The following is a 25,378-nucleotide window of genomic DNA, read 5'->3' on the forward strand; positions in this document are numbered from 1 at the left end:
TCATTAGTCAAAATTATTAGCAGTAAATTCTGGCAAATTTCTCTGAGAAGATCATGCCTCTTATGCAATGTGCCCACACTGGTGAGATGGCTGGGTGGGGGGCAGCCCCTGGGTACATGATCAACGTCATTATTTGTTGTTGACTTGCAAAATATTTGACTTTCTTCCATAGGAAACAAGTGTCTTGTGGCTGGGCTGTTGAAAAACATGTTCTGCCAGCCAGAAAGTGATGTTGTTCCTAGGAGGAGAAGAGATTAGTTCAATAGGTTTCACTTTATGCCTTAATGGAGATTTATCTAGCTCTGTTTCACAGCACAGTGAAAGATTAGTGTAACTCCACTGATGTGGCTGGAGAACATCCCAGGGTCCATATACAGACCTCCCCCCAGTCAACAGTGATTCCTGGATTTGAGAGGGAATCACTTTAAAGAGCACTTTCCTGCACATGTTGGGGTTAAAAACAGTAGCCGAGAAAAGGCAAAAAGGCAACAAATTCCAAAGAGATTATAATTGGTACATGATTGAAATCCCATATTAAAATAATTTCCTGTCTGCTTCTTATTTGAGACTCAGTCTTTGACTTTTCCACAGAAGGGCTTTTGTGGGCAGCTCGGTGTGAGTGAGTTAATAAATCGGGTTTATGATTCTCAGTTAATAAACTGGCAGAGAGCCACTGACTTCTGTATTCAGAAGAAATTAAACCAAGGGGAGTGAGTTCAGAGCCTGTGTGAATTTTGGCACTAAAGAAAATGGGCTCCTGACACGGAGGGAGATGTGGAGGTTGTCTCCTGCCCTCCATGTGCACTCGGATGTGGCTGTGTGTGACACTGACTGTTCAGGTGACAGACACAGGTTGAGGGGATGGTTCTTGGGTCACTGGCAGTCTTTACTTGGTGCCAGTCCTCATTCTCAAGCTTTTCTTGTTTTTTGGTCTTTGTTTGTTTGGTTTTTTTAATTCAATTTAATGATGTTTCACTTTTAAAACTAATTTTAAAAACCTTGAAAAGGCATTTGCTTGAAATATACTTCTTGATTAATATTGTTGAATAACCTAGGATGAACAAAGCTGATTTTTTTTTTTTCCCCCTTCTATTTTAATTTTCCTCACGTTTTTTCTTTTCTAAGTGTGATTAATTTCTGGTTTTGATCAGAGCATGAAGAAGTAGAACAGAGCTATAGGCTGCCTCGTGAACAGGAGTGCAATGTGGGTTGCTTTGGATTAGGGTTCAGTGTTCACCTCTGTGTAGCACCAGCCTGGGCAAGCAGAGGGAAAACTGTAGAAATTGGGGTGGCAGGTGGTGAAAAGCCCTGCACTGCTGGGGAATGTGGGGGAGATGCTTGGTTTTTTTCTTCCACTGCCATGAATCACAGTGTCAGACTGTGGCACTGGCACCTGAAGGTGCCAGTCTCAAGGAGATGTGAGGGGCATTTCCCTGGATCAAAGGCACTGTGCATCAATCCCCTGGCTGCCTCTGGGCACAGCAGAGCCCTTGAGCAGCGGCCACATGGAAGTGACACAGGACTGTGGGGTTGTGTGACATGTTTTGAGGTCAGGGAGTGACAGGAACCAAGCAAAGCAGCATCTGGGATATGTGAAAGCTGTAACAATGTCCTTGTCAGGTGCCCAATGCACTGCTCCTCTGGTTTTTGCAAGCCTGTCTCCCTCTCCTCTTGCACAACCTGAAGAAAAAATAAGGTCCATGGTGAAAATATGGTTTTAATTCATAAAAATTTGCATGTTTTTCCAGCCACATCTGCCTGCTTTTTGCTGGCACTGCTCTGTGGTTGCAGGGGATGCCCCAGGCCCTCATGTCCTGTGCGTGGTCTTGTGGGGGGAGAGGGGATGGCTCTTCATATCTGTGAAACCTGGATGCTTCTGTTTGTAATCCCCAGTCACACTGGAGAAAAAGTGGGAAAAGACTGGTGTTGCACCCCTGTCAGCACTGCTGTGCCAGCAGCACGGGTGAGATGGTCCTGCAGCAGGAGGATGCAGAGGGTGTTAAGTGCATCTGGAAAGTCATCCCGTGGGAACTGAACTGGGAAGTCCTGAACAGATCTCATGTTGGTTACTGCTATGTACTGTTTTATCAGATTATGCTTTTTCTTTGCAATTAAGTGACTTTTTTTTTTTCTCTGTTTTTCTTTTGTTTTCCAGGACCTGCAGTAAGTATCGTGGATTTTACTGGTTGGATCAACAAAGTTAAGGCTTCCCCTTTCCCTGCCTTTCAGTGTCCTTGCAAAAGCACAGCATTTTTTGGTAGAGGTGTGTCTGGAAGTAAAATTGGTACCAGATGCTGCTGGAGTTTTTTTTATGATTGTAGACAAATAGAAGGGGGGGAGAGGAATTTTAAAATGTTGAACTTGCTGCCCTGAGGGACTTTCAGTAATTTTAAGCTCAGAAAATATTCAGTAAAAAAGAATTCTCCTTTTAAAGAGTTCTTTAGTCTGTCTCCATTTAACAGAAACAGTGCTGTACTAATATTTTAACATGTTGGTGGGTTCATTGGTTCTAAAGCTTTGTCTTGCTTTTCTTATCTGTTGTGTTTCCATCATTTAATACAGATTTGGTCACCTCACAAGGGGGGCTAGAGGGAAAGCCATAGCTTGCTTGCTTCTCTCTTTGAAGTCCTGGGGAGAATAATGAGCATTTCTACCAATGCAATGAGAAAATTTATGGGGAAATAGTTGTTTGAAGGGGTAATAGTTGAAAATGTGTCAGCTCCTCCTTCCAAGTGTTCAGACGTGCTTTTGGCTGTGCCACCACGTTCAAATCTGTTGTTCTCCTGCTGGTTTTGGAGTGAGAATTCATGTTTTGTTTGTGCCCTCCAAGCTGCTGAGGGATTGTTTAAAAAAAAAAAAAAGAGATTATGGGTATTAGGTGCTTCAAGTTTTCTATCTTTCTTCCCCCAAAAGGAGGAGGAGGGGAGGTACAGGCTGTTTGCAGCCACTTTTCCTTCTCTGTCATTACAATAACAGAGATGTTTCTTTGTGTTGTTCTTTTCCTGTAGAGCTTCACCGGGCTAAAAAGGGACTATTTTAGGAAAAATTAAATTTGGTTACTATTCCTGGGCTAGATCATTTCCATTTCTGTAAATGTGTTTAAAAGCCAAAAGGTGATTGGGGATGTAAGTGTTGGGGTTGTAACAGCACCATGGCTTCGGTTCTCATGGGATCAGCAGCGCTGCCTGTGGGTTTAGTTAAGGGATTTCAGCCCTTTGAATTTTTGCTTCTATTTCAAGTTCGTTTTTTAATGTAAAGACTAAAGAGGGAGTTGAGCAAAATGATAATTTGGGCGGCTTTTGAAGGAGCAAATTGGGAGGTTGTGGAGAGCATCCGCTGGGGCTGAGCACAGATGAGTGGAGTCAGGGAGGCCTTTTGGGTGCTGGAGCTGGTCCCCACAGGGCTTCTACCTGGCACTTACTTATTTTTTTTCCCAATATGCCATTCATGCAATTTGGCTTAATTATTTAAGAAAACGAGTAATTTCTCACTCAATGTCAGGTTACAAGTGAAGAGGATACTGGGATGTTGCCTATTTAAAACTCCATATATACACCTTTTAAGGGACGTTTTCCTCTTGGCTGAAGTGCTTTGGCTTATTTAAAATGGATGTATTTGGCTGTTTTGGTTCTGCTTCTGCTCAGGGGCTGTTATCAGCCCACACGCAGCCGGCTGGGTTACACACACTGCCTCACGTGTGCTGTCTGGTCACGTTTATTGTATGTGATTTGACATAGGCAACATATGGTGCACTATTAATTTTTCTTTGTCTCTAGTTGGTTTCATTTCCTGGTTCCCACGGCACTATTGAATTGCAAACAGAGCACAGGGGAGATTTAACACAAACAAGACTTTTTTTATCTTTTTTTTTTCTCCTCTCTCCCCTTGCCCTTCTTTAAAAGACAGCTCCTGGTTTAGTTCATTTTTGGTTTGGGGTTTTTTTGCCTTTTTTTTTTTCAATCCTGCTTTTTAGCATAAGCAGCATTTGCCAGAGACTTCTTTAAGCATAATATATAAGCCCTAGAACCCACAGAACCACAATGTTATTTTATTTCAGCAGTACTGTATTTATTAGTTTCCTTTGTTTCTTGATTTTGGCCATAAGGAATCAATTACTCCTTACATGTACAGCATCACACTGCTCAAACTTTATCCTCAATTCTGTTGTTCCCTAGTAGCAGTTGTTCTGGTATTTTATTTTTTTTTTTTGGCTGTTATAATCTAGTTATGTGTATGAAATTACCAGAATTTGTGGTACAGGATTTGTGGCTGCTGTATGATTGATTGTCCTGTCTGTGAGTGAGGGGGTTTCTGCTTAGATATGCCATAAAAATCTCTGTTTCGGAGGGTATTAAAATCACATGCTGGGTAGGAAATATCTACAATTGAAAGATAGACTTACCACAGGCTGTAATTAAACATTTACAGTCCCAGATATTAGCAAACACATTACGTATTAGCGAGGGCTGGGCGTTACAAGTGTTTCCGATTTATCCGTGTGTGCTCCAGTGCCATACGTCTCCGTAAAAATCTCACTGTACACTTTATCCCGAGACTGTAATTTGTTAAATAGGCGGTTGTCGAAGTCAACACTGTTTCTGGATGGATCGGGAGGGTGCTGCAGGAGGCATTAGAGGCCGCAGGGGCGCTCAGGGAAAGGGAGGGGGCTGTTCCATGCCACCAGAAATGCCCGACTCCCGCAGCACGCTGACATAACCTGTGTTTGTGGTAGCAGATGACATTGCTGTACCAGCAACACGCTTTACTGCCTACTTGTGTACCAGCTAATACTTAACAGCTCTTCCAGGGAGTCTGCCTTAGGTCTGGCTTGCAGCAGGCTCTGCTGTGGCTCACAGCATGTTTGACGGCAGCTCGGGCTGTAAACGCCTTTGGGAACCTCCCGAGGGGAGCAGAGAAGGTGAAATATCCCGAGTGGGCTGCGTTTTCTTCTGCTCATCTCGCAGGTGTTACTGGCAACTTGAGCAGGGTCTTTCCCCGTGGCATCAACTGTGCTTTCTGCTCCATTGCAAAGCGAAGCAAAGCTTAGATGTGAGCTGGGAGAGCTGCATCCTGTGAGGAAACTGATGGATCTAAGAGGGGGAAACCTTCTCTGAATCAAGTGCTGGAACAGGAGGTTGGAGCTCAGTGACTGCTGTCCTGGCCTCTGGCTCAGCAGCCACAGCCTCCCTGACCTCTCCCCAACCCCTGGGGTGTTTCCAAACCTCTTGGTATCCCCATCCCAAGGCAGGTTTACAGCCAGGATCCAGCGTGTGCCATGCACATCCCTGGCTCCAGGGGCAGCAGGGAGAGAGCACAGACAGCAGGGATGGGTGCGAGTTGGCAAAGCCCTCGGTAAGTAGCCAAAGGGGGGAAGCACGAGATGAAAATCTGGGCAAAATAAGCTGTAGGTGTGACCATTGGGATAGGAAAATTGCCCCGAGAGGTTTCTCAGGAGTTCAGTGCCAGGGCTGGCTGGGGAGCTGATGGCCCCATGTCCTGCCTGCTGCTGTGTTGTCATGCTGCTACAGATGCATTGACTGACTTGTCTCCCTTGTTCCCCCCCACAGGGGCAGTCAGGACGTGATGGTTACCCGGTAATTCTGCCATTCCTTTTATTTTTATTCGCTTCTAATCTGCTCTCTGTGGTCCTCTCAGTCTTTTCCCATGACTTGAATTTCTTCACCTTTTTTGAGTTCTTTTTTTTTTTTAATCCTCTTGCCTCCTTCTTTATCAGCAACAGCTTTTGAGGGATTTAGCCCTAAAAGGCAGAAACCTGTGCAATAATGTTTATAGGGGTGAAATACTTGAGCCCTTTCATGGTGGTATTCATGCTCTGGCCTAAGAGTTCACAGGGCTGCAAAGTTAGTGAAGGCTTTGGGATTTGTCCCACTTGGAGCTGTAAGTGGCCAAATTTGAGGACACTGGTGAAAGAGCCTCAGGTATTGAGATAGATCCTCATTTACCCATCTCCAAAAATTTTTCCCTGGGAGCAGAGATGTCCTGCTGTGACGTGCAGAAGGTGGGAGTCCTTATTCTAACTGGATCTCAAACCACAGGCTCTCATCTGGCTCCCCTTATCCCCACTAATGCACTTAGTTGGCCGTGGTGCTCTAGCTCCAAGGGGCTCAGTGCTTGGTGTAATGGGTTGGTAAAAACCACTGCCTAGGTTCTCCATGTTCACAGCATGTTTCCATCTCTATTCCTGTTTTTTGAATGGGTGCAGCAAGTCCTGTGCTGCCTGATGCTCTGGAAGGGGCTTCTTGGCTATCATAGCCTTTTCCTTCCTGTGCTTGATGCCCCTTTTTCTTTTTTTTCTTTTATATTTTTTTCCTGAAGGAGTGTGTTAGAACTCCCGCCTTGTCTCTGCCACCTCGTGCCCAATTCTCCTTGAATGCCCAAACATCTGTTGAGTTTTACATGTGTGGTGGAGCTCAAGGGAGAAGGATTGGAAGGGAATTCCAGAGCTGTTTGCAGTTTTCACTTCCCCTGGACCCCTGTGAGCCTCCCTGGGGAGGACAGCAGTGTTTCCCAGAAGGGGAGAGGTGGGAGATGGGGTTAATTCTGCAGAATAAACCTGTGCTGCCGTTGCATCCCTAACACAAAGGTACTGAGGACTTCACCAAATGATTTGAGTAAGTTTAGCATGAGGGAGGAGCTGGAAGCCTGTGAGTGAGCAGGGCTGTTGGTGTCCAGGGAAGGGGTTTGTCTCCCTCAGGCGGTCCCTGCCCGCAGCAGCCCCGACCCCGGAGATGCTGGAGCAAGGAGGTTGTACAGATGCACCAGTGGTCTGCTGGAAAAAAAGATTTTGATTCTTGGAAATCAAGATGTGAGACTTGGCTCTAATGGACTGTTTAATGGCAGTTTTAGGGACTACTCCATCTCAGTTTTAGGGTGGCTTTTTGCCCTTGTGGGATGTGGCGAATCACTGCAGGATTAGTAGTGCCCATGGCAGGTTTGTCCCTTCTCCTCTGTCTCAGTCATATTCTGGCAAAGCCTGTGTGTGTGGTTTAGTTGTAGAGTTCTGAGAACCAGAAATGCTGGGAGAAAACTGTGACTGTTCCCTAGGGCAGAGCACCATCACTGTCCCCATGGGCAGCCTGGCACTTTGCCCATCCCAGCTCCTGCTGGGGGTTTTTGGTGCTGCTCCAGCTTTCCTGGATAGTGTTGGGGACTGGCAGTGACTCTGTTGCCATGTCTGCACTGGGAAAATGGCAATAACATCCCCAAAAGTTTTTTCCTCTTATCTCTTACCCCCAGGACCTGCAGTCCAGGTGGGCTGTGGGGCTGGTCTTATTCCAGACTTTGAAACCCAGCAAACATTGAATTAATATATCCACATGGCTGTGGCTGCACTAATTACCTTTATCTAATGAGGAGGTGAGGATAATTGCGTTTCCAAACCAAGATGTATACCTGAAGGAGGAAACTAAACATAAAGCAGACTTAAGAGTATTATTCAGCACAAGCATACGAACAGGTTTTATTACATCCAGTTGTGTAGTCAAACTGATTTAATTATTTAGTTCCCTTCAGGGTGATCAAATAAACTCTGAGCTGCTTCAGGAGGAGGATGTGGTGCAAATGCAGAAGTTGTAGGTGGATATTAAATGGTGTTTGGTGTCAGGGATAGGTGTAGTGACACATTCATCCCTCGACTAGCAGTGCTTTGTTTGTAAGCTGCTGGTTTATAACTGAGCTGCAAACAAAGGAAGCTTTAAAGGGATGAAGTGATCCAGAGCTCTGGAAATGGGGCCAAAAGGGAAAACAGATTTTATAAGATGATTTCAGTATTTTTATACTCAACATCCTAAGAGGAGGGGTTTGTGCCCTACAATAAAACTTTACAGCAGAAACAGGTTTTTTTCTTTATGAAGTTCTGTAGGTTTATTATTATTTTTGAAACTCCAGAGAGGATTTAGTTTCTATTTTTAATCCTATGGCGTATTCTACTAACATCGCTGTAGCAGCTATGGAGAATGCTGGGATGTGCTGATCTTCTGGTTGTGTTTGATTTGGTTTTGACATCCCATTGACCATGGATCACAACACTTGCCTGTGTAATTTGCACTAAGTGTCAGTGATCATAAGCTCCTGGGTTTTGGGGTGCAAATCTGCTTGGTCTGAGAGCCTGCCTTGCTTCCTGCTCCTGAACTTGCAAGAATGGAAATGAATGCACCAGAGAGCAGCGAGGCTTTTACTCTTCTTTTATGCCAAAAAACTGATCTTGGAAGTTCCTTTTAGAGAAAATTACCTTGAATGACTTCTGCGGGGAAGAAGAGCACTTTACCCCAAAGATGGAGGGGAACTGGCAGGTTGCTTTTCTCATCTGACATCTGAGTGGTCCTTCTTGCAGCACACCACGGTGTTCTTCTAGTTCTTTGTGCTGGTGGCTGGAGTGACACGTAGGTTTGCAGTGGATGGTGTCCTGGGGTGAACCAGCAGCACTGGTGACTGAAAACTACAGCATAAATGGTTCTTTTATACAGAAATCTCAGAATAATTGGTAGTTGCCGAATGGTTATGGGGCTCCATTGATTCATGAGACAGGCATGGTCTCTGAGGAAAACACAGTGTTAAAAATGCAGGAGAATGAGCATTTCAGGAGAGAGAATGACAGTTTTCAGACAAGGTCCTGGGCAAACAAATCTACCTTTGGTTAGCCCTGCCTGGTGGTGTTGCTGTCTGCCAGCCCCTGCTCAGGAACATGCCTGTGGTTGTGGTGGTGGAGCCCTGGTTGTCCTGTCTGTGGGCTCTACAGGGTTCCAGGTGTGTGCTCAGGTCTCCCTGCTGCCGTGGAGGGATTTGCTGCAGGAGGGCCACCACCCACTGCTGGTTTAGCTGCGTTTTTTTGGTGCTTCCCACGGCCACCTTTTCTGGTGAGATGACAGCAGCCTTTAGAACGAGGGAAATCTGGAGGACACCTTTAGCCTTTGCCAAAAGACCACCTGGCCCGTCCCCAAAATGAAGCACAGCCCCAGGTTTGCACGAGAGCACGCTGGAAGCAGAGGAAAAGCAGATGTTGGTGGAAATGTGTTTCTTATTGGGCAGAACCAGGCGCTGGGGCCGGGATCCCCTGGGACGTTGTCCCTCATGCTTTCAGAGGAGCACCCGTGCTGCAGAGTGGTTCCCCTCCCCTGGATGTGCCCTCAGTGCCTCAGCGTGTCGGGGTCACTTGTCCTGGTAAAGTCGGGAGGGGAGCCGGAGGATTGGCTGTGCAGGGGCTGCTGACGTGAGCAGGGCAGGCAGCTGTGTCTGGGCAGGAGGAAAAGGGGAAAATGAGGAGCAGATGGAAGAGCCGGGACGCGAGCTGAGCTCTGAGCTGACCTTTCAGAGCAGGGGGAACTTCGCGTTACGTAGCTGTTCAATGGCATCAGGCAATGTGAGGAGGGAGAAGCACTGCCCTGGGTACAAGAAAGACATGGAGAGGCTGGAGGGTGTTCAGGGAAGGGCAACAGAGCTGGGGAAGGGCCTGGAGCATAAGACTGATGAGGAGCAGCTGAGGGAGCTGTGGGGGCTGAGCCTGGAGAAAAGGAGGCTCAGGAGGGGCCTTCTTGCTCTCCACAACTCCCTGACTGGAGGGGGGAGCCAGGTGGGAACTGGTCTCTTCTCCCAGGGAACAAGTGACAGGACAAGAGGAGACAGCCTCAAGTTGCGCCAGGGGAGGTTTTGATTGGTTATTAGGAAAAAATTCTTCACCAAAAAGGTTGCGAAGTGTTGGACCAGACCGGCCTGGGCAGTGGTGGAGTCACCATGCCTGGAGGGATTTAAAAGATATGTGGATTTGTGGACATGATTTAGTGGTGACCTTGGCAGTGCTGGGAGATTGAACACAACGATCTTAGAGGTCTTTTCCAACCTGAATGTTTCTGTGATTCTAAGCAGTGTTTGTGCACTGTTTTTAGCAGCCTTGCTCTCGTCTCCTTCCCTGCCCCACACAGAGATGGTTCTATACTTGCCTTCAAACTACTCAACTCTCCTTCTACATGATATTTCTCCTCTTTCCCAGTGACATACTGCATTTGTGGTTCACTAGAACCCATTCCTTTCTCTCTTCCCATCTACTGGAGAGGCCTTTTGAAGCCAAAGTCTCTGTTTCTTGAGAGTTTCATCTGCCTCTGCTACTCATCCCACCCTAAAATCAGTCTCAGCCTACACTGCTACGTGACATCCCAAATGGAGGGTTGTCACTTGAAGTAGGAAGAAACCAAAAGAATGAAGTTGATTAATGAGGGGAATTACTTCATGTGCATGTCTTCATTAATAAAAAGCAGAGCAGGGAAGAGGCTTTGTAGGAAAAAAGCGCGATATGAAACAAGAGTTGTCTCCTATTTTATGCATTTTCCTTAGAATAGTAGGATTTATTTTTAGTTGAGCAGTGTGTTATTATACACTGGAGGAATATAATGTTTGCCTTCTGAATTTTCTTGATCCTGGAAAAACCCAGGCATCGTCCTGCCCATCTCTTGCAGCACTGGGAACTTTTTGGAAAGGCAGGGACAAAAGGCTTCACATTCTGCCTGTTCAGAAGTAATGCAGCTCGTTACTCAAAATAATGGAATACTAAGTATCCTACTCTGGGGTCCCCAGCACAGGAAGGACATCAGCCTGTTGGAGTGAGTCCAGAGGAGACCACCAAGATAATTGGAGGGATAGAGCCCTCTCCTATCAGGAAAGGCTAAGAGAATTGGAATTCTTCAGCCTGGAAAAGAGAAGTTTTCAGGACGTCCTAATTGCAGCCTTGCAGTACCTGAAGGGACCCAACAAGAAAGAAGTAGAAGAACTTCTTACAAGGGCCTGTGGTGGCAGGACAAGGGGGAATGATCTCACACTGACAGAGGGCAGAGTTAGATTTGATGTTAGAAAGAAATTCTTTATTGTGACGGTGGTGAGGCCCTGGCACAGGTTGCCCAGAGAAGCTGTGGCTACCCCATCCCTGGAAGTGTCCAAGGCCAGGTTGGATGGGGCTTGGAGCAACCTGGGCTAGTGGAAGGTGTCCCTGCCCTCAGTAGGGGAGTTGGAACGAGATGATCTTTAAAGTCCCTTCCTACCCAAACCATGTTATGGTTCTATGAGTAATTGCATCCTTTTCTAGTCACAGGTAACTACAGCAATATAATCAACTAATGGATTTATTGTGAAAGAGAATCACAGCACAGGCGTTGCTCAAGGCTGGCACTCCTTTTTGGGAATCATTGCTCAGTTGGAATGGAAATACTCTTGTACAGGCTGTGTTCATGTATTTGTAGTCCAGCTCATGCTAAGGAGCTGTTGGAGCTATGCAGGTCAGCATCTCCAGAAACTTTTCTTTTAGGAGCCTTGGACAGTGAGCTAATGTATTCCTTTGGCTGCAGTGTTGAAAATCCAGTTATCCACTGAAGTCAGCTGTAATATATAAGCCAGAAATGAACTGGTAAGGATGGTAAAACTCTGGTTTTAATTAATTTTCGAGACATAAATTGAAGCCAAATGTGGTTTTTTATGCTGATGTCTGTGAGAGGGTTGACGGAGCACATGTAGAAGGAAAGATGGTTCCCTAACTTGCAAGAACCCAGCACAGTGGAGCACTGGAACAGAGACTTTGGTCACAGCTCTAGACCTTGGCCATAATCAGTGGAGTTCGAGGTTTTTTCCCGTTCAGCAGTTAAGGATTTCAGTTAGTGTGGACAACTAAGCCAGGGAAAGTCTGCGCAAGCTTTTTGTGTGTGACCCATAAATGTATTATGAATGCAGACAGGATGAGGTGTGGGAAATGAGGAACACGTGCCTGAGCCTGTTCCTGGGGGCAGTTCCTCTGTGCCATTGTGGTTCCTCAGAGTTTACCAGAAAGCTCCAAAGCTCAGCTGAGCCCTTTGGAAATGGCATCAACAGAAAACCAGATGTGACATTAAAAATAAACTACTTTTACGAGAGAACTGTAGAAGTAACTTAGAATTGAACTGCCTGATGACTCCATGTGTTGCCTCCATCTGTGCAATTATCTCCAAGTCCTGCTTGGGTGTGCTCAGGGTGCAGCCTGGGAGAGTGTCTTGTAGGAGCCCTACATTGCTCTGTGCCCACACCAGAGCATCAGGCAGTGTTTTAACTCTTCAGGAGGGCTGCCAGAAATCCCATGTGAGATAGGGGAGACCATGCTATGTGGTCAGATCTCATGGCATGTGTGGATCTCCAACTTTTCCTGTTGTTTTTTTTTTTTGCAGTGGGCAGATGCTTTCCAGACCTTGGGTGGTAGCTCATGCACATACACGGATTGCCTGTACATCACATGGGTGTTTTGGCTGGTTGTGCATCACTGGACTTGGATAGTTTCAAATACTGTGTCGTGTGATGAAGGTTTCTGTTGCTAAGGTATTTAGTTTTCTTAGCCAGGTTAATCAAGGTCATAATTGTAATTTAGGGTTCAGTTGTGTGTTTGTTCTCAGTAGCATCTTTACTCACAAATATTCAGACTTCAAGGAGCATCTCCTGTGTGTGAAGTCATCTGCACACATACCTCTCCCAGTAAGAGCCCAAAAGACAGAGGTTACAAACATTCATTTTACAAGGCAAACTTTGTAGTTCCAGTCTTTTTCATTTTATTTTAAAATCAGTTTTGTGGCCAATTCACATAATTATTTGCCCAGAGGGAAAGCCCTCTTTAAACAGGGAAAGCAGATCCACAGTGTTTTCCTGCTACATCCATTTACTGGCTCTCTGATGTGGAAACAACAATGATTTTGTGAAGACCAGCTCTTTGTGGCAGCACTTTATTTTCCTTTTGATTTTGAGCTAATTCTTCCACAGGGATAATAAAAATTGTCTTATATCCCACCCAGTAGAGGAATTGCAGATGCATTTTTTTTTTTTTATCCTCTGTGATTCCAGTGGTTCTGGATCAGGACAAGAGAGGAGAGGGCCTGGTGAAGGTGCTGACAGCAATGGCAAGGAGAACTTTGCTGCCTAAATCACCCAGGCAGGGCAGGGATTTGGTTTCTGGCTTCTTTTGCTGCTCTTTCTCTGGTTCCCTGCTTTGATTTTGAGTGCAGCTGGTGGATCTGCACCTCTCTCTCCAGTACATTTGGGCACAGCTGTGTGGTACCGAGGCTTGGTGTGTAGACTGAGAGACACTGAGGAAAACTTGGAAGTCTGCTCATTAGCCACCAAAGAGAGGTAATCCGAACAGCAGCTGTCAGCCAGGACTGACACTGCTGAGGAAAGAACATAAAGTCAGCAAGTTGCTGAAGTGTTTGTTTGAAATGCCAGTATTCTTCCAAAGCCATTGCTTACCGACTTAAAAATTGCATTCCCACCACAGAGGCCATCTCCTCTCGTAGCTGGACATAAAAAAAATAAATCCAGAGCCCCACTGGACATCAGATCTTGAAGCAAGCAGTTGCACAGGACACATGGAACTGATTTAAACCTCAGAAACCTTGGGGAAGTCAGGGGACTCTTTCTTTCCTGAAAGCACTCTGTTGTTTTGGAAGAAAACTGGTGCAATGTGATGCACAGACGAGTGAGCTCGTGCCTCTGAATTGGTGCTTGGCAGCAGATAAGGTGAGCTGGCACATCTGCCCGGGAATCACTGCAGTTCATGTCAGGAGGAGTGAACAAACTGGCTCTGTTTTGGCATCTCCAAGTGACATTCCTCAAAAAGCCAAGCAGTGCCCCGGTGCAGCTCCAGCCCAGTGTTTGTTTCCCACCCCTCTGCACCAGTCAGTGTTAGATTTGATTCCAGATGATTTTCTTGAGCGTCTTTAAGAAGACATCCAGCAAAACAAGGAGGGAGCTCTGTGCACAGATGGAAGAAGGCACATCTTGTGATTAAGGAAGAGGCAGCTCCTGCAGGGGAAAAGGTCCCTTATCTCCACTTGAAACCCTGATGAACGTGGTTGTCATGTCTGGAAGACAGCTGGGAACTGAAGTGCTCTGGTGAGGCCACGCTGGAGATGCAAAGCAGGGGCTGAACAGCGGACAGGGCCCAAAAAGCATTCTGAGGATAGGGCTTGTGTTTGTTTTCTCTGGGATTTTTTGTTTGTTTGTTTGTTTGTTTCCCAAGGATTTCAGAAATGCTGGAAGCATCCGTGCCCTGTGGAAGGGAGATGGGCTCTCACAGCCCCTGGATGCCCAGCAGAGACCAGCCCAGCTCCCTTGCAGAGCCCCAACGTCTGGTTTGCATTATGGGTGAAGTTTTTAGCAAATTACTGCTCCTTTCTGCTCCGTTTCCATCAAAGAATGGGCAGAGGCCTCCCAGGAGTCTGAGGACAGATCTTTTTTTTGGAATAGAGCACAGATTTGTGAGGGTTTGTTTTTTTTTTTTTGGTTGCCTTGTTAACACACACTTGGCTCTTATCAGACTGCTCTGCATCGTTTACCTGACGCCTCTGTTGGGGGATTTATTGCTGGCAGCCTGGACTGTGGGACATGATTCCCTCTGGAGAATTGTTTCAGAGGAGATTTTGAGGCTTTGGTGATGCTGAGCCCCTCCAGATCCTGTGGACAATGCATGGGGTGTGCTCAGGTGGTCTTTTTGGAAAGAAATTTGGGAGAGGGGTGAGAGCTGCTGCAGCTGGAGGACTCTGTGGGCAGGGGGGACTCAGCTCATCCCACTGCCCAGAGCAGCCCTTTTAGGATCTCCCCCAAGGCTGGAGTTGGATGTTACACGTGGAGCTGTGGTTTGCAGGGAGATGGATTTTGGGAACCCCATAATTGCCATTCCTTGTAAAAAGAAATAGTGTTTTTTAGCTGAATAAGGAGAGCCTGGCTCTGAGGCCAGGCAGGATGCGGCCTGCATGTGTAAATTATTTCCAAATGAAAACAATTAGTCTTGCAAACATTAAAAAATAATCATGTCCCATCAACATTGTTGTTTAGTGCTTGGAAGAAAATTGCAGAAGCTGTTTGGTTTTTTGATTGTTTTTTTTTTTTCCCCCTAAACAATGCAAAAACTGTCACCTAGTAATGAAAAAGTGGTTTTCCGGTTTGCATGTAGTCATGGAGCAAAAGGGAATTTGTGCTTGAAAATACTGAAATATCTTTTTTCGAAAGAAAGAAACAGAGGAAATTATTAGCAAAGGATTTTTAATAATGTTGTTCTTGCTGAAAAAATATTATTTTTAACTGCAGGGCTGTTCCCCTGTGCAGCAATCCCATCCCATTCTGGTGAGGCCATCCATGCTATATAAAGTTAAACAGGAAACTATCATGATATAAGTTATCTTAATGCTTAAATATGACAGCTCCTGGTCCTTTGCTGTGCTGTGCTGCAGACTAACATGATTTTGGGGTCTCACACCAGTGACCCAGAGGTCAGGGCTGAGGCAGGAGGAACCTCCCACCAAGGATTTGTCCAGGCTCACAGCAGTGTGTGTGGGGGATAATTCCTTACATGACCAATTCCATACCCTTCACAGGTCTTTAAAACAGTAGTAAATTTATTTATTATCATAAATAATAATGATAAATAGTAAAATATAAAAAATATTTACTATATTAAAATGCAATAACTTAAATGCATTTAGAAGGTCAAATGTTTACTGTAGCAGAGGTGGTATTGCATGGAGTAGAAATGTGTTATTTTATAAGGGTTAATGGTCCTTCTGCACCTGAAGGCTTCAGGGAGGGAGGAGGGGGTAGCAGCAACTGGGGGTGAGGTGACATGCCAGAGCATGTCTCTTGTACTCAGCTTATTCCCAGTTAGTGCCAGTGAATCTCAGCTGCTCTTTAGAGGATTTGCAGCTCATTCTTCATTTTCCAGTGCCTTTTCTCCCCTTTCCCTTCAGCTGGGAAGCTGGGAGCAGCCACAGCCACCTGGCTGCCTTCCTGCACTTTCCTTGTGACGGGTCTGGCAGGGCAGGCTTGGCCACAGCTTTTGCCAGAGCTTTCTTCTTACACAAAAATGTGCCAAGGAACCGCATTGCCAGCAGACACTGTCCCACCCCGAGGATTTACAGCGTGGCCTATAGGAAGGGATGGTCCCTGTTCCCTGGCTCTGCTGCAGACCATGCTGCCTAATGACCCAGGGCCCTTCCCAGGGATACTAAAATATTGTCATGCTCTTTTGTTCTGACACTTTCCTCCTCCCTTAAAATGTAAGATTTTACCCCTTTTTGAAACCACAGAGACAGAGATTGAAAGGCAGCCCTTTGAGTTTGTTAAAATTTGACTGCAGGGTTCCTTCCGACCCCTCTGCTAATTTTTAGCAGAGCAGGAAACATTAAAAATAACCATGAGAGAAGATTTCCAAACTCAGAAGGATTGTCCTCTTAATAATTTCTGGCTTTGTTTTCACTAGATATTTCCCTCCCTTTAAAATTCCTGTGACATTGTTAGAGCAAGTACCTCCCTGCCAGCAGCAGGAAGGGCACTGGAGGAGGAAGGCAGAGGGCCAGGTAGCCAGGCTGGCACCTCTGCTTGCTCTGAGCCAGAGGTGAGTGATATATGTGGGAAATGCTTATTATTTATTGGAAGAGCTTTTGCATGTGAATCAGAGCTTGCAAGCTCCCCATTGTCCCTTTTTGGTGAACTCAAAGCTGTCCTCAAGCCTTCAGCTGATCTCAGCAATGGGTGAATCTCATTTTTGCAAAGAGAGGTGGCATTTTGGTGCTATATATCAAGAATTCTGAGCTCCTACTGTGAAACAAAATGAAGAAAAATATTGGAATTTGTTTTCAAACATATCTAAATGTAGCCCCTTACTCTGAAGTTGAAATATTGCGTGCCCAAACCAAGGCATGCATGGAAAGTACATGATGTAGTAACAAGCTCTGCTCAAGCTCCAGCATCTTATCTGAGAGCTATCTGCATTCTCAGCCTCATGTTATTCGGATGTCATTAAATAACGTATCATTAATGTATACCATAAAATATTTATCATTATATAAATAATGACCTCACCCAGGTGATGGCAGAGGGTAATGCACCATTGGATCTTTATTCCCACAGGAACACCACATGCCTACGTAACTCTCTGTGAGGGGTCAAACCATGGCATGTGGTTGCAATTGTCACTCATCCCTGCCCCATTCACCAGCTTTCCCTGCTAACCCATCAGTGCTATCTTCCTCAAAGCACCCAGATCAATGTATTTTGTCCCACTTGGCCAGTGCACTGATGGGTTAGGTCAGGATCATCTTTTGGAGGAAATTGTTTGAATTTTTTCCTCTGCCTTGTCTTAAAGCATCAGGTTTGTGCTGGGCAGAAAATTCATCCCCTCTCGATGTAGTGAGCACTGAATTATGTGAAGTGTGATCACTGTGTGTGTGATTTAAAGACTTGTGATCAAGAGTGGGTGAAGGATAAGTGAAATTTGCCCCAGGGCAAAAAGCACAGCATAAAGCCACAGTGAAGCTTTCCCTTACTTGAGGTGTCCAGAAAACTCACCTTTTTCATAGACTTTGTGCTGGTTGTTTAAGTGAAAGTGATTTTTGGTTTTTGAGTGGGGGAATATGGGGTTACTTGTTGTTTTCCTGTTCCTTGTTTATCAAATAAATTGAAGATTGCTTAATCTTTAATTAAAATGACATGGAGGAGGATTCAAATAAAAGACAATAATGATCTCAACACATGGGTACTCCTGAGATTTACAAGGAGTCAAGTCAGCCCAGATTTCAGATGCTTTCTCCTGCTCTACTCATGCAATCCCCTGGCTCCTCTCAGGAGCCCTGCCTTGCTCACACAGACATTTGGCTGGGCAGGTAGAGCAGAGACAATTAAATCCCCAACCCAGACTAACAAGACATTTAAAAGTCTGTGTTAGTCTTGTCCATTCAGTGCCATGGCTGGCCAGGAGCCCCTTTGAAACCCTGATGGATATTGTTTCTCTCAAGCATTAAATACTTTCCCTTAAACAAACATCCTCTGAATAGGCCATTGTTTTTCCTTCTGGATGTCCTTTTGTGGACTGATACAAGAATAGCTAAAAGCTGATGAATTGTTATTGTATATTAGAAATAAATAAAATCTGGGACTTCTACTCCTCTGAGAAGTTGAATGTGCAGCCAGTTCTCTGCTCAGGTACCATGTCTTGCCCTCTGGAGGGCAGGGAGTTGCAGGTGAATCACCTCAAACAATCATAGTTTCAGAAAAGAAGCTCCATGGACCTGATGCCTTTCCCAGGTGTTATAATCTAAGCAACTGAGGTTAGATAAAGTAGGGAGGAGGTGTTGGGGAAGAAGAAGTAGTTTGGTTGTGACCTGCAAGCCTTTGCTTGCTGACAGACACAACTGCTTTATTTATATTTTTCATTACTGCTACTTGCACTGGTAGCTCCTTATGAGAAATAATGCACATCATGTGGTAAATGTAAACTGTGTTTGATAACTTCAGAAATCTCATGTGTGTAAAGAAATGCCCATTTATTTTCAAGTGAACTTCTCTCATACAGGTCCCCCAGCCCTTATGACCAAGGTACTGATGCCCTGCCCAGGGTTCAGCCACCTGGATTTACCTCTTTCCTAACAGCTGTGTCCCCCAGGGTTTCATATTCCATAGCCATTACAGACTGCTTTATTCCTTATTAATGGCTGTTAGCTGGAAGGATGCTCTTTTTAGTGCAGCCATTGGCCTGCTCTTACACACCTTTGTCTCTTTTGCCCAATTTCCCCATCACAGATAGAAGCTAAACTAAAAATGAGTCACCTTAATCAGTTCCCTAAGAAATACAGAGACCTTTGGTGCTTTAGCCTTGTGTTGTACCACAGTCCAAACTATGTTTGCTTTGGTAGATCCCCCCAGTTGACAGGGTTGTATTGTGGGAGATGTTTCAGCCCAGCATGTTGGAAGGAGGATGTGCAAGCACAGCCCTTGGATTTGCTATAGGTAGGGGACAAGAACAAGGCTGGATTGGGTTTGAGCTCACCAAAGCCGGGCTGTGGTGTTGGGTCAGGCTTTGCCACGGGACATTGATCCCTCCAGGGTAGATCCTTGCCCAGGGAAGCACGGGAGCACACGTTGGAAATCTGGGTGTGAAAGCTTTGACCGAGGGCTTTGCTGACTCGCAACCATCGTGCTGTGTCTCTTCAGGGACAGTTTGCAGGGCTGAGCCTTCTTTGGGCTTAAATAAGGAAAGGTGTTAGGTTTGTGGATTGGTGGGGATTCAGTTCTGGGATTTACCATAACTTGGGGGTGTTTCTTCATCCCCAAGTGCCTGTGTGCCAGCTGCAGCTGAGGGCAGGGGCAGCTTAGAGCACCTGTGCTTCCTCCCCACACATCCCTTCTCAAAAGCAAAGTTACCTATGGCCCAACACAGTCAGTGGCTTCACATTAATTAAGGGCATAAATGCCAGAGATGGCAGGGAAATAACCATTTTTCATGTTGATTTACCAGGCAGCAGCCCTAGGAAGGGGAGACCTGGGGAAGAACTGGGGTAACCAAGTGCTTGGTCTTGCAGTTACAAAGGCACTTGCAGCTTTGTGTCACTGCAGACGAGCAAAGCACAGAGCTGTCAGCCCGTGGGGCAGATGCACCTTCCCTTTCTCCACAGCAAGAAACCTCTTTCCATCAGTGAGACCTTACTGAGGGTGATGGCTGATACCATCACCCATCACATCTTGGGTAAATTGGTAGAGATTCAGCAAGTCCTTTGGCAAAAACAAATGGTTCAGGTCCGAGGTTGATGTGAATCACTCGTGGATCTGCTCCGTTTACCCAAATCAGGGGTGTTTTACTGCTGCTCCTTTTGACTTTACAAGCCTCAGGGAGTCCCAAGTGTTGTGCCAGGGCACTGTCACCTCATCCCTGTCACTAATCCTGTCGCTTCCTTTCACGCTCCTTCATAATCTGCAAATTGTTTGATGCCTCTTACTGTACTTCCCTGAAACCTTCCTGCTGGATTGCATGGATGAAGGATTAGGTATATCATAGAATCATAGCCAAAGATTGTGCTGTACGTAAGTAGAGCCTCTTTCAGAGCATGCCTGATATTGTTGTGTTTGTAAATTGATCATTTATTTATTTATTTTAATAATACTCTCTTTTCCTTCCTTTTCCAGGGGCCTCTTGGTTTGGATGGCAAACCAGTAAGTAGCACCAGGTGCCAAATATAGCATGTCTTTGCTTGTGCTGCTCTGCAATAAATATGCAGAATGTCAACTACTACTCGTTTATTACTACATATATAACAGTTTAAGGGAGAAAATTGTATTTGGGAAATAGCTCCATGGTCTGTAACACATGCAAGTTTGAATTCTGAGCCAGGGCTGGCCAGCACAGCTAGAGGTGACCTTTTTTTTACCTGTCAGCTCATCTCAGCTGCTTCTTCCCCTCCTGTGCCAGCTCAGTGAGCAGAGACTGCAGATGGGCATCAGGCCAAATTTGGGAAATAATCTCCAGTAGCATATTCAAAGAAGCAAAGTCAGTAATCTTGGTTGTGTGCTCCTGGCACTACAAAGTGATACCATAAAAATAATTGATCCCAAAGTGGGTTCCATTTCACTCCAAAGGAGCTGAGGTTGGAACTACTTGAAGAGTGCACAGTGTCCATGCAATACTTTTTGGAACAGCTGGACTTCATTCTATGAGCTGTTTTCTTGACTTCATTTTTTGTTGGAAGCCCTTTGGATATTCAGGTGCTCCACTCTTTTCTTACTTATTTTACAGAAACTCAGACTTTTTTACTTTCATGCTAGCTGAACTCTGGCCAGCTCCAACTCCTTCTGCTGGATGGTTCCTACAGAAGGTCACAGCTCCATGTTTTGTGTCCAAACCCCATTCTCTTGCACTACCTTTCCTAGAGGGCACAATCTGAAATCTTTTATAGTTATGGTCCTAAACCATCTGGGATTTAAATGTGGGCAGAAATCATTCAGTCTTTGCAATTGAAAAGTTACTCCAGACACTTATTTCTAGCTAGGTAGGAGATGTGCTGTTAAAGCTTTACGTTGCTGTTGTTGGTTTTTATCCTACCCCTGAAGACGACAAATGTAAATAAAATCTAGAAATAAAGGATTAGAAATGAAACAAAAAGGAAGGCCTGCTCACACTGTGGTGCTCGGCTTTGAATCAGCAAAACCCCGTGATGGGAGCACAGTCGGACCCTGGGAGCACAGTCCTGCACCCAGGGTGCCACTACTGGGCAGGAGTGAGACCCTGAGTGAGGGGAAGGGAAAACCTCAATGAAAAAACAAATTTATCAAACAGCCAGAGTCAAAGCAGACTGTTCATGATCTCTTCCATGCCAGCAGCCTTGCTTAGAGAGCAATTAACAGTGGGAGGGATGCGTGGGGATGCAGATCTGCCACTGCCGACCTCTCTGCTGACCTTCCCCCACTGCATCCCACTGGGTCCTGCTTCAGCAAACTCCTTGAATTGGTCTGAACCCTGAGATTTGGTATTTTTCTGTGCTGGAAGGAGGATGCAGAGCAGGCACATCACAGTGTTGCTCTCGGGTTCTCTCTGGGGCTGCAGTGTCTCTGCCTGTCTTACAGGCAGCTACTCAGAGGGAAGATGAATGATGCCTTCAGCAAATAGGCCAAAGAAAGCAGCCCGTCCTCCCTGTTTATTTCAAACAGATGTATAATTGTTGTAATGATATGCTGAGCATGTGTTTTTTCTAGAAGTGATTTAATACCTCAAGATATCTTTTTCATCTATTTGGAGTCACGTGTTTGTGAGTGGCTGTCACGCTGCCTGCCCTGCCCTGGTCCTTCTCCATCCTCTGTCCTGGCTGGAACAGGCAGAACCTCATGGGTGCTCTTTTGGAAGTGTGCTGCTTGTGTCAAGCAGTGTGTAACTTTAAAAGAATAGCATGCATGCCTTAAAATAATAGAGAATATGGCTCTGGTTTGTGAATTGATGAATGCAATCTCCTTGTGTTTGGTGTCACGTGCACTGATGATTCTGATGTTCCTTAACTTGGATCCTTTTTGTGTGTTTCCAGGGACCTCCAGGACCAAAAGGGGAAAAGGTAAAGGCTGCATTAACACGTGGCTTTTGGGGAAGCTGGTGTATGTCCTCCTGCTGCTGTAATTCTCTCAGTTCATGTTGCCCCAGTATGCCAGTGTGACACTGGGTTTTGTTGGGACCTGGAGCTGTGACAGTGGGTTCTCAGGTTGCTCTTGGAAAAGCCCCAGGAAGGGAGGGAGGGCAGGAAGAATTTGCAAAAAACTAGGAGGAATAAGTGTGGTCTTAAAGCTCACCCACACTATAGGGTTTCTGGTAAGCCCTTAAGGGTCACAAGATTGGCATAAATCTCTCTTGGCTCCTCCAGGAGCTCTGGGCTCCATCGCTCCGTGTTTGCATGACATCCTCCCCTGAAATGAGAGTGGCCAGAGGAAGTCATTACTGTACTGAAAGTGAAGATAATTCTCACATGTGTAGGACATAAGCAGTTGCTAGGGGAGCCTTAGAGTTGGGAACAATCTGCTATTTCTGATTTATTATGTGTCTCATCGCCTGCCAGGGCAGAACCCTTCCCTATTGTGTTGTCTCGAGCCCTTCTCCTCCCTGGTTTTGAATACATTAAGCAATAGAACACTCTTGCCACTTCCCTTGTGTGCTGTACCCACATCCAGCTGACCCTGTGCTTGGTCCTTGGGGGTTGACATTTGAACTCTCAGCTGACCTTGCTGTTTTGCCTGATGTGCAGGGTGAAGCAGGGGACGTCGGCCCAAGGGTAAGTAGTGACACGGCACGTTAATTTATTCCAAAATCTGGTTGGGTTTAGTCACTGCACAAAACAAGGCTTTGTGTGCAGCTTTGCTGCAAACCAAGGTATGGTAACAATTCTGGAAATGCTTAATTTTGCCTTTGGAGCTCTTTTGTGGTGGTGGTGGTTTTCCTCACTTTGGCCATGAGTAAAAAAAACTTGAAGATCCTTGGGTTCTTCATGAAGGGTTTCACTTTTGCTGAACTTTCTTATCCCTGATTTCCTCTTCCAGTGTCAGAGACAGTTTCTCTTGAAGCTGAGCTTCTTATCTGTTGGCATTAGAGCACCACTGCCTGGTGGTAGGGCCTGGTGCCCCAAGGAGAGGTCAGGCACAGTGTTGTGCAGGATGGAATGTTCCTCCTGTCTTGCTGAGCACCCACCTGGGAGCGTGGTGGCACACAGGTGATATCCAGGCTGCCTTTGGAAACAAAGGGTTTCAAGTAACTGTAAAAAAGTTGGCTGGTAGGGTTAGACATCATTGCTGGAAACACAACCAGGGCCTCAGTGGTTAATGTCAGGCAGAGATGCATCAGAGACATCTTTATTTTTCTCCCTTGTGAAGTCACTTTTGGAAGTTGGCGTCATTTTCTGAAGCAGCTCCCAAATGCCTTGGGTGTGTTGGGAAATGTCACCCTTGGGGTCTGAGAGCCCCTCAAATTTCTCTGATAGATTTATGCCCTGCGTGGCTAAGGAGGGGCTCAGCTTAAGGTCTCCACTTTGTCTAAGTGCCCACCCACATACTCAGAAAAGGCTTTAAGAGGTGATTGAGCAGCACAGGGGTGTGAGTTTTCACTCCTTTGCTGGGGCTGATGGCTGAGGAGATGCTGGAGGAGATGCTGCTGTGGGAGATGCTCCAGGACAGGCTGTATCTGGAATTGTGGGGCAGGTGACAGCTTCCAAGGTAACACTTGTCCTATGTTTTAATTTACCAAGAAAAAAGTGCTTGTTTTTTTGGTTTTTTCTTTGTTTGTTTTGGTTTTTGTCCTGATCTGCGTTTGTCCAGATTTTGCTTTAGTTGTAGATTTATTTATGTCTTTTTGCACAAGAGTAAGAAAAAGGCTCAAAAATGATTTGGGAGGAAAGAGGGAGAAACAAGCCTGGCAGAGCCAGGCACAAGTAGATCTAAAAACAGGTGCCTGTCTTTGAAAATAGCTTCCTTTATCTCTCCAGACACTCAGGGTTGTGAATTGGATGCGAAACTTCTTAATGCCATCTGGCCCAGATTATTTTTTTTTTCTGAATTTAATCTGTCTTCTTCCTCCAGTTTCAGTGGTGGCTTTGTTTAGCTGATTTTGAAAGATGTGTCCCTGCAAGTCATCGCATCAATGGGAGGATAAATTATAGTTATAGGACTATGTCCAGTGCCCTCTCCCTCCTAAATGTTCATGTCCATGGGTGGTGGAGTGGGGATAGACTGTGTCAGTGAACATTAAAATATCATCATTAGGAATGACAGATTAAAAGAGAACAATGGTTGGGGCAACTTTGGAGGGACTGTCTGCAGTGGGAGTGAGGTGATGGCAATTGGGGATTAGCTACTGAATATGTTCATGTCTGCACTGCTTCTCTTTCTGTCTGTAATAAACACCTGCCACCAGCATGGACAAAAATAGAGATTATTACATGTTTGAGTGTGCCTGGTGGCGGATGTTGGAGGGTGATTTTGGAAAGCTGAGGAAGATCACATTGGGTTGTCTTAATCACTGAATGCTTGTTCTTGTAAACAGCATGAGGGAGGATGCTGTGCAGCCTCACAGGTCAGGGTGGGGAATAAAGGTACCCAAATACACTGCTGGAATTCATGGAGGTGTATTTACAGGGAGAAACCAGTAACAGATCCCCTCTGCTCTGAGGAGGATGGAGGCAGTCGAGGCAGGATGCTGCCAGGGCTGTGCCCTGGTATTTGTGCCTGTACTTCTCACTCAACATCAAGTATTCTGCTACACCTCCCAAAAGGACCAGTTTTATAAGCCAGACTCGCTCCCTGAGCCGGCACCGGGATGACTGCTCTGGATTTATGACCTTAGCTGGGTGATCTTGTTCTTACTGACAGCTCAGATGTTCAGACAAGCGATGGGGTTGATGAATCTCTGCACATCTGGGCTGGCGGATGCGCCGCGCCTGTGGCAGCAGCACCGGGGCTGCTCCCGAGGGGGGGAAAATGAGCTGCAGCTGGTGAGGGAAATGCTCTGCCTGCAGTGGCCCTCGTGGCACGGGCCTGCTCGATGGCCAGTGCTGATGGAGATGGCACCAGCACCACCTGCACCCTGAGATGCCGGTGGGGGCTGAACGCTGGTGTGGCTGAACCAGCTCTGCAGCTCTGCTCCACAAAAGGAGCTTTTTCTCTCTTACTTTCTGCAAAATCATAAGTGCCTGCCAAGCTCAAATTGCAGATAAAAACTCAGCATAGGAAGTGTCCTGCAGAGCTCACTGTGACAGTCAACAGACACCTCTGGATGCTTTTATTTTATTGTTTGCTTACTTTGGAGCATTATGTTGAAGTGGCTGAATGGAGTTGTCTAAAGCTGGAAATTACCAGTGCTCAAGGTTTCAGTGCTCTAACATTCCACTGCTCCATGGGGTCAGACCCAGCGGCCAGTTAGCCCAGAGCCTTGCAACCAGATGCTTTGGGAAGTGTGGAGCAGGAACATGTAGCTCCATCACAATTAACCCCTCTCCTGGATCCTGGTTATCTGTGGCCTGGGCATTTCTTGAACCAGGGGTGGTGTCTCTGTATTTAATGTCTCTCAGAGATG

General features: G+C 45.9%; 1 protein-coding gene across 1 annotated transcript in view; it reads left to right on the forward strand.

Annotated features, from left to right (window-relative positions):
• COL23A1 (collagen type XXIII alpha 1 chain) overlaps positions 1-25,378 on the forward strand; it is a 177,648-nt gene that overhangs the window by 130,128 nt on the left and 22,142 nt on the right. The window contains exons 4-8 of the mRNA XM_064672168.1: positions 2,156-2,163; positions 5,568-5,594; positions 19,969-19,995; positions 21,855-21,881; positions 22,563-22,589. Coding sequence (XP_064528238.1) covers positions 2,156-2,163; positions 5,568-5,594; positions 19,969-19,995; positions 21,855-21,881; positions 22,563-22,589 — 116 coding nt within the window. The remainder of the gene's footprint in view (positions 1-2,155; positions 2,164-5,567; positions 5,595-19,968; positions 19,996-21,854; positions 21,882-22,562; positions 22,590-25,378) is intronic.

Source organism: Pseudopipra pipra, chromosome 15 (assembly GCF_036250125.1).
Source record: "Pseudopipra pipra isolate bDixPip1 chromosome 15, bDixPip1.hap1, whole genome shotgun sequence".
NCBI classification, from domain to species: Eukaryota; Metazoa; Chordata; class Aves; order Passeriformes; family Pipridae; genus Pseudopipra; species Pseudopipra pipra.